The sequence below is a fragment of the Carcharodon carcharias genome, chromosome 2 (genome assembly GCF_017639515.1).
Source record: "Carcharodon carcharias isolate sCarCar2 chromosome 2, sCarCar2.pri, whole genome shotgun sequence".
NCBI classification, from domain to species: domain Eukaryota; kingdom Metazoa; phylum Chordata; class Chondrichthyes; order Lamniformes; family Lamnidae; genus Carcharodon; species Carcharodon carcharias.
Genome location: NC_054468.1, coordinates 183,599,897 through 183,612,392, shown reverse-complemented (window position 1 = coordinate 183,612,392; position 12,496 = coordinate 183,599,897). Strand labels below are relative to the sequence as shown.

The window sequence follows — 12,496 nt, the reverse complement described above, 5'->3', positions numbered from 1 at the left end:
GGGATAAATTTATATGCTTAGACTCAAAACTGATTTTGCATTTTTTTTCTTTTACATTTGGGTTGCCTGCCTGAACAAGACTGATGGTGATCAATAAGAATTTTTCACCCATCCAGTGTGACAGGCTAGCTCCTTGTAGCTTTTAGTGATCCAGTGGCCGGGTTTAAAGCATTCTTAGTCACCTAAAGTCAACTGGTAACAAGATTTCCTTTGGGAGCTGGGAACGGTGGTGGGAATGGCGGGATTGTCAACTGGGAGTACAGTGATAAATTGTCCATGGATGCATTGTTGAAGTTTGACCCCAGAGTCGAGCCTTTCTCTGGAGTTTGAGAATTATTGGGTGGTGTTCATGGATTTCCTCATGACTGTATCTCTATTGATGATTATTTATACCAACATGTGCAAATTATTGGCATCTTATCCTAAATTGGATAATTTAGAAGAACCCTAGTACAGTATCCAATGCAGATTCAACAGTTGTACTACAGATCTAATCAGTTTAGCGTGGAGTGGAGTGCTAGCAATCCTGCTGAGAGAGGTTATTTTCCAAAGACTCACCCAACTTTAAGGAGTTGCTAAAACAAGATGTTTTTCAAGTCAGTTGCTGCCCTTGATTGTGGTCCAAATGCACATTGCTATGCTATTTCAGGAAGCAACATCAATGTCCTGGATCAGACACAGATCCATGACTTCCAGAATATTGCTTCTTAAATTGTTATGAATATATTTACTCCCAATCTCCAGATTCTGTAGGAATCCTAATGCATACATTGACTGGTGAAAGTAGGCTTGCAGTAGACAGTAGTAGAGAACCCATTTCTACAGCCCTACCCGCTACAAGATTGGCCTTGTCAGCAAACTCGCAGTTAGGGGCCTGGCCATTTGCTTTCTGTGTAAGCTTAATTCCAAAATAGGGCACATCAAAGCTATCCCGTGGGATAATGACTACCCTGATCAGATCATTGTTCACTGTATATCACTCATGCTCAAAAATGGGCCTCAGGTTGCCATTTACAGACCTGAAATGTGGCCGGTTTACTCAAATTACCCCGGAAGGGTAAGGTTTCTCAAAAATTTGAGTCTTGTATGAATCTAGTTGTTTCATGCTGCTACAGTGCAGTAGCAACATGAATGATATTTTCCACTGATGCAAAACTGCCATCAAGCCAAATAGGCATTTTGCCTACCACAGAAATTAATAATGTGGCTTATGAATTCCAGTGCCGGTGCAATGCGAGTTAGTTAGGCTGTACATTCCAATGACTGGCGGATCATGTCAAACAGCATGTCCTGTCGGTTGTTTGCAATAGGCAGAGTGCTGACCATACTCAACCAGCCCTTGTTTGCAAAACTCAGAATATAATGTTTAACATTAGATGTGATTCCACGATTACATAGCACTTGCTGACCAATCCTGGGTGTGGTAAAAATTACACTGACAAAACAATTTAAGGTTATCGGTCAGGCTCGCAATGCAGCTCACCTGTGCTTGCTAGAAGCTGTATATATGTATGCACAGGGACCTGTCCTCTACAGACAAAAGGTACATGTCTAGGTATTGTGCCTTTTTTGAATTAAACAAAAGAGTGGGGGATAATAGTTCCCTGGTTCATTCTCCATCACAACACCTTAACCAATCAGAGTTAACTTTCCAACCAAACAGAACTCTTTTCTAATACAATATTATTTGTTGCTCCATTTGAAATTTGGCGTTCTTGCATCTGCCCTGATAGGTGCAAGATGAAAAGTTTTGACATCACATCTCTTTTTTTCAACAAGACACATTACCAGCTGTAAAAAAACCTGTTCCCTAGTTGTTTCCAGAGCATATTGTTCTCAGAAACTGTCCCAAATGCACCGTCAAGTCCCTTTCCAGGCTCCTTTTGCCAATTTGATTAGTCTAATCTATTTGAAGATTAAAATCTCCCACAATTATTGCTTGATTTATTGATGCCAGCTCCCCATGAATCAAAACCCATTCCTCCCACATCAGTCCTTGAGCTATGCATTCAACTCTCTAACCTTATTTACCCTGTACTAATTTGCTCACAGTTCAGGTAGCAATCCAGAGATTATTACTTTTATAGTTCTGCTTTTTAATTTAGTCCTTTGCTGCTCATACAACTTCTGCAGAACCTCTTAGTCATATCTATACTGTTGGTACCCACATGAACCACGACCAATGGGTCCTTTCCCTCCCACTCCTTAACACTTGCACTGGCAGGCAACACAGTCTTCAGAATTTGCACACTTGGCTACAAAGACCAGAATCTATCCTCCTAACTATACAGACTCCTACCACTGCATTCCTTTTTACTCCCCTCACTTGAATAGCTCCCTTTACCATGGTGCCAAGTTCAGTTTGCTCATCCTCCTTGCAGACCTTGCTTTCACCCCCATAGGCTGTAAGAACTTCAAACATGTTGGACAGTTGCAAGGGTTGAGGCTCCTCCAGTGCAACCTTCTGCATCTCATATCTGCCTCACTCATTGTCACACCTTCCTCACTGATCACAAACCAAATCTGAAGCACCCTAAGGGGTATGACTGCCTCCTGGAACAAAGTGTCCTGATAACTTTCCCCTTCCCTGATACATCACAGTGTCCAGGCTTAGACTCCATCTCACCAACTCTGAGTCAAAGTTTCTCAAGTTGCAGACACTTACTGCAGAGGTGGTTGCCATGGATCACACTGGTGTCCACCAGTTTCCACATGCTCCAGGTGCAACACGTAACCTGGCCTGCCGTCTTTATTATGTTTACTTTAACTAATTAGGTTAAAGGTTTGAAATATCACTCACCTGACATCTGTAGTTTTACCAAGTAGTATAACTAGCTAAGCTATAAATTTAATGCAATACCCCTATCTCCCCAGTACCAGTTTAAACCACTGCCCAGATTTAGAGTGATAAAATCTTAAAAACTCACCAATCACCTACCTGCTCACCGAATTAAAACTTTGAATACTCAACAGCTTCTAGAGGCTGGAAAGAAGATATAAAAAGCCCCAATCCCCCACCACCATGCACCAATTTCCCAAGTTAAGACTCATACCTGGTCGCACTCTGACCCTGTCACATGCTGTGCAATAGCAAAACCTGTCTGCTTATATAGAGAGCTGATGACTCATGCCCAAGTTGCAACTGCTGTTAGCTCCCTGCTACAGTGATTAATACCTATTTACTTTCTGTTGATTGACATAACTGCCACTGCCAGGCAGTTTCCATTAACTAGGCTTCTTACCTAGCTTACAGTTTTAAAGTTCTAAGTCAGTCTGACTGCTAATCCAAATTATAGCTTGAAGAAAAATTTAACAGAGATTCCCACCTCCGCTGAATTCCTAAATTAGCACTCAGTTAAAAAAATGCAAGTGTGAAAGATGTGAATATCCACTGCAGATCTTAAGGAGGTGTTATTGTTATGCCTCTGAGGTAGATGATTATACAATAGACATATGACAGGATGAGTCAACTCCCATAAAAGTAAGACACTCTGGCTGCTTATGGGGTGTACTGAAACCACTGAAGTCCAGTAGGTATCTTAAGATGGACCTGCATTTGTAACATCATCGCGCAGGTTACAGCAAAGCACAGCCAGGTTTAAATGTTTTTGTGACACTTCTGCAGCCCCAGCAATCATAATCTAGTGTGGCTTGCTATCTACACTAGAGATGCCTCTCATTAAGCCAGTCTGCCTCAGACATCAAATCAGCAGCTCATTAAGTATTCCCTCAATGCTAGATTCTTTATATTCAAGCTGCTTATTAATTTCTGCTTGGATAAATTGGTTACAAGATCAGTCTGTATAAAGAATGCACCCTGATTAGGAAAGGCTGAATACTTTTTAGTTACATAAGTGTTGGTTTTTGGGAACGGTGGGGTTGGTGGTAGAAACTGCAGGGAGAAAGAAATTCCAGTTTAAACCAGGGATCAAATTATTGAAATGGAAAATTTGAAATGCTGCCACGCATCCAGATAGTTTGCTTGGGGATTAGTCAGTTTTCACAGACCCAAAAGATTCATATTACCATCCGAAAGCCACTAGAGATTTCTTGCATTAAGTTTTATGGGGATAGTGTTCCTCAGCATCCGGTTTTCCTGAAGTGCCTCTCCATGGGTCACCGCACATTGAAAAATGCAGCATCCCTGTGCATATCTGTACTTCAGTGATTGTCTCATCAGCCTCTTGCTGGATGTTGATCACGGTCTATGGATCTATAATCATAAGAATTTCAAGCTACAAAGCAGGCATGAATTAATATTGTTGAGGGTATTATTCATTGGATTTCATAATTATAAAAACTTGCAACCTAACCATCTCTTTTATATTCATTCAAGGGACATGGGCTTCGCTGGCTGGGCCAGCATTTATTGCCCGTCCCTAGTTGCCCTTGAGAAGGTGGTAGTGAGCTGCCTTCTTGAACCGCTGCCGTCCATGAGGTATGGGTACACCCACAGTGCTGTTGGGAAGGGAGTTCCAGGATTCTGACCCGTGACAGTGAAGGAACGGCGATATATTTCCAAGGTTTGAAAGGTGCTGATGAAGGAGCCTTCTGTTGGTTCCAAAGGAGGTTTAAAGTAATATCAAAGGAGGCATATGGTACAGACTCATCTAGGCACCCATGTTTGCTATCTAATGTGTCTATGTAAATACACATTCACCCTTTTTCACGTAAGCTAGCCCTGCAATAGGCCAATCTTGCAAAGCTAGCAAGGGAGAGAACTCTTGACATGGGCAACATCTGAGCATTCATCAGGGAAGTACCTTGTGTTGATTGCTTGCTTAGTGTTTGCTGGGCCACAGGGCCACTTGACCTGGTACATTTTCAGGAATTGAGGCTGTGATAAGATAATGAAACAGTGTACTGAATTATTAATTTGGATGCTTTCTGACCAGTAACAGCACCAGGAGTTAAAAGACTTAGATTCACACAGAACGCTAGCCCTTTTGAAAGCATATTAACCAAAAACCCAAAGACTGTATTGATGGCTTATTCATATGTGATTAACGGATCCAGTGGTTTAACTCCCTCTTGGAGACAAGTCCACAGCTTCCCTCTGTGCCTCTTTTGGCATCCTCTGAAGGGCTCATCAAGGCACTTGGTGCTGACCAATTATGAGTAGCAACTCCAATTGCCACATCCCACACTCATCGATCTTCCTACCCAGTCGCCTACTGGGGCTAACCTTGCAACTTCCCTCTCGTCCAACTCGCCCCTCCCACCACTGATCTTGTGGGCTTTGCCAGTGGATCAGCTTTCACACCCTGTTAGAAGAACCCTATTACAATGATGTGCATGCTCTAGTTGTAAGTGAGAGCAGCTGTTATTCTTAAGAATATAAGAACCAGTTTCCACCTGTGTGGGAGGAGGCAAGGGGAGTCTGTGCCTGTGTTCTGAGTTATGTCAGTAAACCCATCTTCCTTTACTCAGTGAATGAGCGGAGAATTTTAACACCTTTCTATCACCTCCCTCCACAATGTCCATTCACTTGCAAGCAAGCCCCTTGTCATCCATGAATTTATTGTGGATGATTGCAGTGACATCTTGGCCTTGAGGGAAACCTGGCTGAGGGGTGATGACACCTTTCCCCTTAATGAAACCTCCTTGCCTGGCTATATCTTCCACCATGTGCCCCATCAATAATGTCGCAGTGCCAGTGCTGCAGTTATCACCAAATTGCAACTTGGCCTAATCCCCTATTCTGCCATTTTCTCCTCTTTTGAGCATCTCGCCTTATTTCACCCCTCTCACCTCTCATTCAAAATCATCTTGCTGTACAGCTCTCCCACATATGATAAACTTTTTATCGAGTTATCTTTACTGCTTTCCTCCCTCAGCCTCTGCACCAAAAGGCTGAGTTCACTACCCTCTTAGCCTTCCTAACTTCCTCCCTCCATGCAAACTTCCCAACACAAATATCATGGATACCTGTTTGATCTTGCCATTTCACATGATCTTGCTGGTCCCATTGTGCCAATCACAGATAAAGCCATCTCTGAACACTTCCTTGCATCATTCTGGAACCCCAACCCTACCTCCTTTGTACCCACCCCTGGAAAAAAAAAAATCTAAATTCAGTTAAAACTGCATTTTCAAAATCCCAACAGTTTAGCCTTTGGCCCTCTGTTTGCCACAACATTTCGCCACTCATCAAACAGAGATGGCTTCATTTGCTCCGTACATCATGCGGGGTGTGTACCCAAGGACTCTCTGTATGGTGAGATATCCAGAATGAGATGACCAGTAGGACAGCTTAAGTTCCACTTCAAAAATGTTTGCAAGTGTGACATGAAGTCCATCTGCAGTGTCAACAGCTGATGACAAAGAAAATGGCAACACCTGTGGGCTGGCATGCGCCACCACAATGGCCAATAGCTTCAGTGGCTTGGCAACAGGCACCAATGCCAAAAACAACAACCCACAATGGCACTTGGTCGTGTCTTGCAGCATGTGTGGCAGGATCTACCTCTCAAGAATTGGCTCCTTCAGCCATCAGCAAAGGTGTTCCATATGAAGACACCCCATCTAAAAAGGATTTGTTTCCTCCGTGTCCATCTTTCATATATGGAAGGATGCCGGAACGGAACATGATTCATTCAACCCCACCCTCACATCCACTTTTCTCTTCATCCCCAGTTAAACCATTACTCTCTTTCACCTTGGCCTTTCCACTGGAACAGGCCTCATCTCCACTCCATCAAATCCAAGGGAAACAAACTTAACAGTCTATGATGAACAAATGATTTAGCCATCCTCCATCAGATCTGCTGGACCTCATAAAGCACTATCAGATCCTGTTCTCACCTGCTAAAACTGCTCACTATTCCAGCATCAATCCAAGGCAAAGATAAGCCCTGGCTTATTTTCTCTACTGCAGACTGTCTTTTCAAACTCCCTCCTCCGTACCCTCACCTTCAACAATAAGTGCGAGGAGCTCATCGACATATTTTTTAGTAAGATCAAGACCACCCATCCAATCAGCTGCCTTTGCCATTGCCCTTCCACTAGCTCACGTGGCCAGACTTCCTCAAACTCCCTCATGCCCCAGCCCTTTCACAAGTTTTCTTCCTATCTACCCTCAGGTGCTCTCTCAGATCCATGTCCATGAGACCCCCTACCTGCTCCCTTGATCCACAAAACTGCTGACCACCTAACTTCCCCTCCTGGTCCCCATGTTAGCAGATATTGTTAATGGCACTCTCCCTTCAGATGTGGGCCCTCTCTCCTTTATATCTGTTGTCATCATCCCCTTCTTAACAAAAAACCTTGAACCCACTGTCTTTGCAGACTACTGCCCATCTCCAACCTCTTGCCCTCTCCCAAGTCCTTGAATGTGTTGCTGCCTCCCAAAATAGGTGTCCTCCTCTCCCAGAATTCCATGTTTGAATTGTTCTAATCAGGTTTCTGCCCCTGTCACACCACTAAAATGGCTCTTAGAAAAGTCACAAGTGACATCCTACATGATTCTGACAAAGGTAAACTAGCCATCCCTGTCCTCCTCGACCTGTCTGAAGGCTTTGACACAGTTGACCACACAATTATCCTCGAACGCCTTTCCAATGTCGTCCAGCTGGGTGAGACTTTGCTCTCGTCTGATTCCATTCATATCAGTCTAATTATGACCAGGTATCACTTGCAATGGTTTCTCTTCCCACTCCCACACCATGCCCTTTACCCCCCAAGGATCTATCCTGGGGGGGTCTTCTAATTCTCATCCACAAGCTGCCAGTTACAATGTGTGAAAGCATAGCATTCATTTGCGCATACACTGACATCCAGTGCTAGCTCACCACTGCCTTTCTCGACTCCTCCATTGTTTCTAAATTATCAGACTGCTTACCTGACATCCAGTCATGGATGAGCAGAAATTTCCTCCAATCAAATATTGGGAAGACTGAAGCCAGTGTTTTGACCTCTGCTTCAAACTCTTTCCTGCCATTTGACTCAGTCCCTGTCCCTGGCAATATTCTGAGACTAAACCAGTTGGTTTGCAGCATTAGTGTCATACTTGGCTTCCAGTTGAGCTTCCGATCTCATTTGCGCCATCATTAAGACCCCCTATTTCAACCTCTGTAACATTGATCAGCTTCGCCCCTATGTCAGCTCATCTGTTGCTGAACTTCTCATCCATTCCTTTGTTTTAGACTTGCCTATTCCAAAATACTCCTTGCTGGCCTCCCACAGTTTACCCTCCTTAAACTTGAGGTTATCCACAAGTTTGCTGCCCATGTTCTAACTTGCACCAAGCCATGTTCATCCATAACTATTGTGCTTGCTGATCTATACATTGGCTTCTGATCAAACAATGTCTTGATTTTAAAATTCTCATCATTGTTTTCAAATTTGTCCATGGGCAAACCTCTCCCTTTCTCTGTAATTTCCTCCAACCCAAAATGCTCAGATGTCTGCACTCATCTAATTCTCACCTCATGGCCTGGCATGTCCCTCATTCTGCCATTACTATCAAGCTGGGGAATCAACCCAGGTTCAACGAAGACCGCAGAAGGGTATGATAGGAGTAGCACCAGGCATAACTAAAATGACGTGTCAACCTGGTTGAGGCTACAACACAGGACTACTGCTTTTCAAACAGTGGAAGCAGTGGATCAATCCTGCCATATCAAGTCATGAATGATGGTTGACAATTAAAACAACCAATGGGAGAGGAGGCTCCACAAATATCCCCTTCCTCATTAATGGGGAGCCCAGCACATCAGGGTAAAAGATAAGTCAGAAGCATTTCCAACCACTTTCAGCCAGATGTGCTGGGTAAATGATCCATCTCAGTCTCCTGAGGGCCTCAGCATCACAGATGTATGTCTTTGGCCAATTCAATTCATTCCGCGTGATATCAAGAAATAGCTAAAGGCTATGGGCCCTGATAACATTCCAGCAATAGCACTGAAGACTTGTACTCCAGAACCAGCCCTGCCTCTTAGCCAAGCTGTTCCAGTACAGCTACAACACAGCATCTACCCTGCAATGTGGAAAATCACCCAGGTTTTTCTATCCACAAAAAGTAGGACAAATCCAACCTAGAAGTCTACCCTTGATCATCAAAGTGATATAAGGTGTATTCGACAACGCTATCAAGTGGCACTTGCTTTGCAATCACCTGCTCACTGATGCTCAGTTTGGATTCTGCCAGGGCCACTCAGCTCCTGACCACATTGCAGCCTTGGTCCAACCCCAGACAAAAGAGCTGAACTAGAGAGCTGAGAGTGACTGCCCTTGATATGGCAGCATTTGACTGAGTGTGGCCTCAAGGAGCCCTAGGAAAGCTGAAGTCAATGGGAATTGACCCCACTGGTTGAAGTCACACCAAGCACAAAGGAAGGTGGTTGTTGGAGGCCAATCATCTCAGTCCCGGCAAACAGAGGGCCAATAATGGGGTGAAGATAGAGGAGAAAGTTCATGGTCTGAAGTTGTTGAGCTCAATGTTAAGCCCAGAAGGCTGTAAAGTGCCTAATTGGAAGATGAGGTGCTGTTCCTCCAGTTTGTGTTGGGCTTCACTGGAACATTAGAGCAGGCCAAGGATGTACATGTGGGCATGAGAAGCAGGATGGTGTGTTGAAACGGCAAGTGATAGGAAGGGCTGGGTCATGCTTGCAGACAGACCAAAGGTGTTCCGCAAAGCAGTCAGCCAGTCTGCATTTGGTCTCCCCAATGTAGAGGAGACCACATTGGGAGCAGTGAATGCAGTAGACCAGATTGAAGGAGGTGCAAGTGAAGTCTGCTTGATTGGTTCCATTACCTGTGCACTGTGGCTGAATCTGTACTATCTGAAGGATTCATTGCGGCTAGACACCAGGTTACATCGTCACCTCCCCCCCACCCCCACCAACCTTATAACCAAAAAGGGAAAATACAGCAATGTTACTGAAACAACATCACCTTGGGTCCCAGATAGTAGATAAAAATAACTGAAGGTTCTGTTTGGGATGGAGAAGGATGAGTGGAATGGAATATGTATAGGATACCAGAGTCAGAAAGGCAATGGGTACAGGCTGGAATGTAGGATTGATGGGAGGTGTAGAGGTGGGGTGGAATGAGCCCAAAAATGCTACTATTTTATAGGGACCAAACCCAGACTAGTTGAGGGCCATTCCATGCCACCTTTACCATTTTTTTGTTGGGATTCAATTGAGCAGGCTATCACATAAAACAGTCCTCACACAGCTACCACTAGTTATTGCACAAATTGAATTGAGAATATCCTAGCATCTTTGGCAGATTGGTCCCCTTTGTCTGTCTAGATTTGTTACAGGTGCCTCCCCATCCTATATTTGTGTTATTTTGATATGCTTGCTGCAGCATGCACAGAATGTGGAATGGAAAATGTTGGCTACATAACTGGTAGTGTTGTCTTCAGTGTTTGCATAATATTGACCGACCATCCAGCATAAGAACATAGGACATAGGAGCAGGAGTAGGCCATTCAACCCTTTGACCCTGCTCCACCATTCAGTAAGATCATGGCTGATCTGGCTGTGGTCTCAACTCCACTTTGCCGTGTGCCCCTATAACCCGAGATTCCCTTGTCTATCAAAAATCTGTCTAACTCCTTGAATAAATTCAGTGACCCAGCCTGCAGTGCTCTCTGGGGAAGAGAATTCCATAGATCAACAACCAATCAGAAGCCCAATTATCCATCCCTGCAGGGTTATTATTTTGGAGGGTTAGTTTCACTTTAGCTTGAGGATAACGAGCTGGTGCAATGGCACAGGCCTTGGGGTTTTCTAAGTATGTAAATAGATGATCGTGTGGGGTACCATGTATCTGGAATAGCATACTTTGTGTGCTTTTGGGCTCTGGGGTATTATATCAAGTTGAGCTGTATTCCTCTCTTACAGTAGATGTATATCATTTAAGAAATGAAGAAGGTCCATTTGACTTTGTTTTCATTACATTAAAAAGCTGTTTGATTATGACAGCTCAACCTTGAAGATGAAAATGTGACAAAGTGAACCAATGACAGATAAAACCATGTGATTGCTGCGCAAAAATACTTTTCTCATCTAGAATTTAACTCCACAGCTCTATGCCTTCGAACCTGACGTCCCAATTTATGCCCTTTGCTTAACTTACTTGGGCATCCTTTGCATACCACACCCACCCCTAAGCCCATTGTGTTTGTCCAAGATGTACTGTAGTTATTGCATTTGAGTAACATTGAAGGCAAGAAAACATAACTCCGTCTTAATTATTTAAAGCTTTGCTTTCCAGGATTAGCTACACCTGTGGATCTGAAGTTAAAGCTGATCCCTATTCTGCAGCATATGCATCATGATGCCACCCTCGCCTCCAGCACTCGGGTCCTTCTTCAGCAATTGGTGGCTTTGTACCCTTCCACCAAGATGGTAATAGTTACCTTGCATACTTTTACACAACTAGCTGCTTCGTCACTGGTTGATATCCCAAAGCAGGTAAGGATTATCTTTTAAAGAGCACTGATTCATTGGAAAACCGCTAGTACATTCCACTTAAATAATTGTGTATTTAATTAATTTAATCAGTCTAACTCTATGCTTTCAACAGGGTTAATGGTGGGAAATCATGGGCAAGTAACTTGAGATCTTCTGCCCATCAAAATTAAGTCAGTGCTGCTATCCACTGCGGCTGCAGGAGCACTAAATTGACTGTAAAAAGAAAAACAGCTTTTGTTTTCACTTTTTGCTTAATTTTGAATTGTCATAATTCTATAAGGTTATTTTGTTAGTGCAAACTACCTGTGAACAATTCATTTTGCAATGTGCAATATTGTTGTGGGTTTATGGTATTCAATGTGGTGAACTGGTGAATGTTATATGTAATGAGCAACAGCAGACTATTTTGCATGGTAGTTGCTGAAAAATTGCCTTCTAAAAACGTTTTGTAAAACTATATTGAGAAACTTATTTGAAAGACCATTTCCCACCCATGATGCAGAACTTTCCGAAGATTGAAACGAATATTTGAGAAGACAGGATAAATAGAGAAACAATAGTCAAGTAATCAAGAGTTCTGTTTTGAAAGCCTGCAGAGTGTAGGAGAGAAGGAAGAATGTTCCTTATTCTGCTGTGAAGATGGATGTTGTCTTTTTTAATATTTTTGAGAATATGATAGTATTCTGTAAAGAAGGCTGTGTTTGTGCGTGTGTCAATGGGTAATTAAACTGGAGGAAGGTTAGTAAAGACAGTTTGTCTGGGGGAACTGAGATGAAAGGTAAAGATGCTAGATGCATGTATTTGTAATGAGAGGCTATGGTGAAGTTGGAATTACAAGTAAATAAGTTGAATTTTAAAATTTGCATTAGGTGGATAGATAAGGACTTGACTTTTCAGCTACTAAATTTCAAAGGATGTTTAAGGGACTTTAACACCTTATGAAGGTTTCATAAGTAAACAAGGAAAGGTTATTAATTTTATTTGACCAAAAAGTGAAGGTAATAGAAAGACATGAAAGATTTTTATATTTTGGAAAAAGTTGAGTTCAAAGAGGTGCTTAGGACAATGGA

At 43.0% G+C, this 12,496-nt stretch overlaps 2 protein-coding genes across 2 annotated transcripts in view; one reads left to right on the top strand and one right to left on the bottom strand.

Annotated features, from left to right (window-relative positions):
- dtl (denticleless E3 ubiquitin protein ligase homolog (Drosophila)) overlaps positions 1-12,496 on the bottom strand; it is a 168,827-nt gene that overhangs the window by 46,509 nt on the left and 109,822 nt on the right. The window lies entirely within an intron of this gene.
- ints7 (integrator complex subunit 7) overlaps positions 1-12,496 on the top strand; it is a 57,968-nt gene that overhangs the window by 12,911 nt on the left and 32,561 nt on the right. Inside the window, exon 6 of the mRNA XM_041213765.1 lies at positions 11,227-11,426. Within this exon, the coding sequence (XP_041069699.1) occupies positions 11,227-11,426 (200 nt within the window). The remainder of the gene's footprint in view (positions 1-11,226; positions 11,427-12,496) is intronic.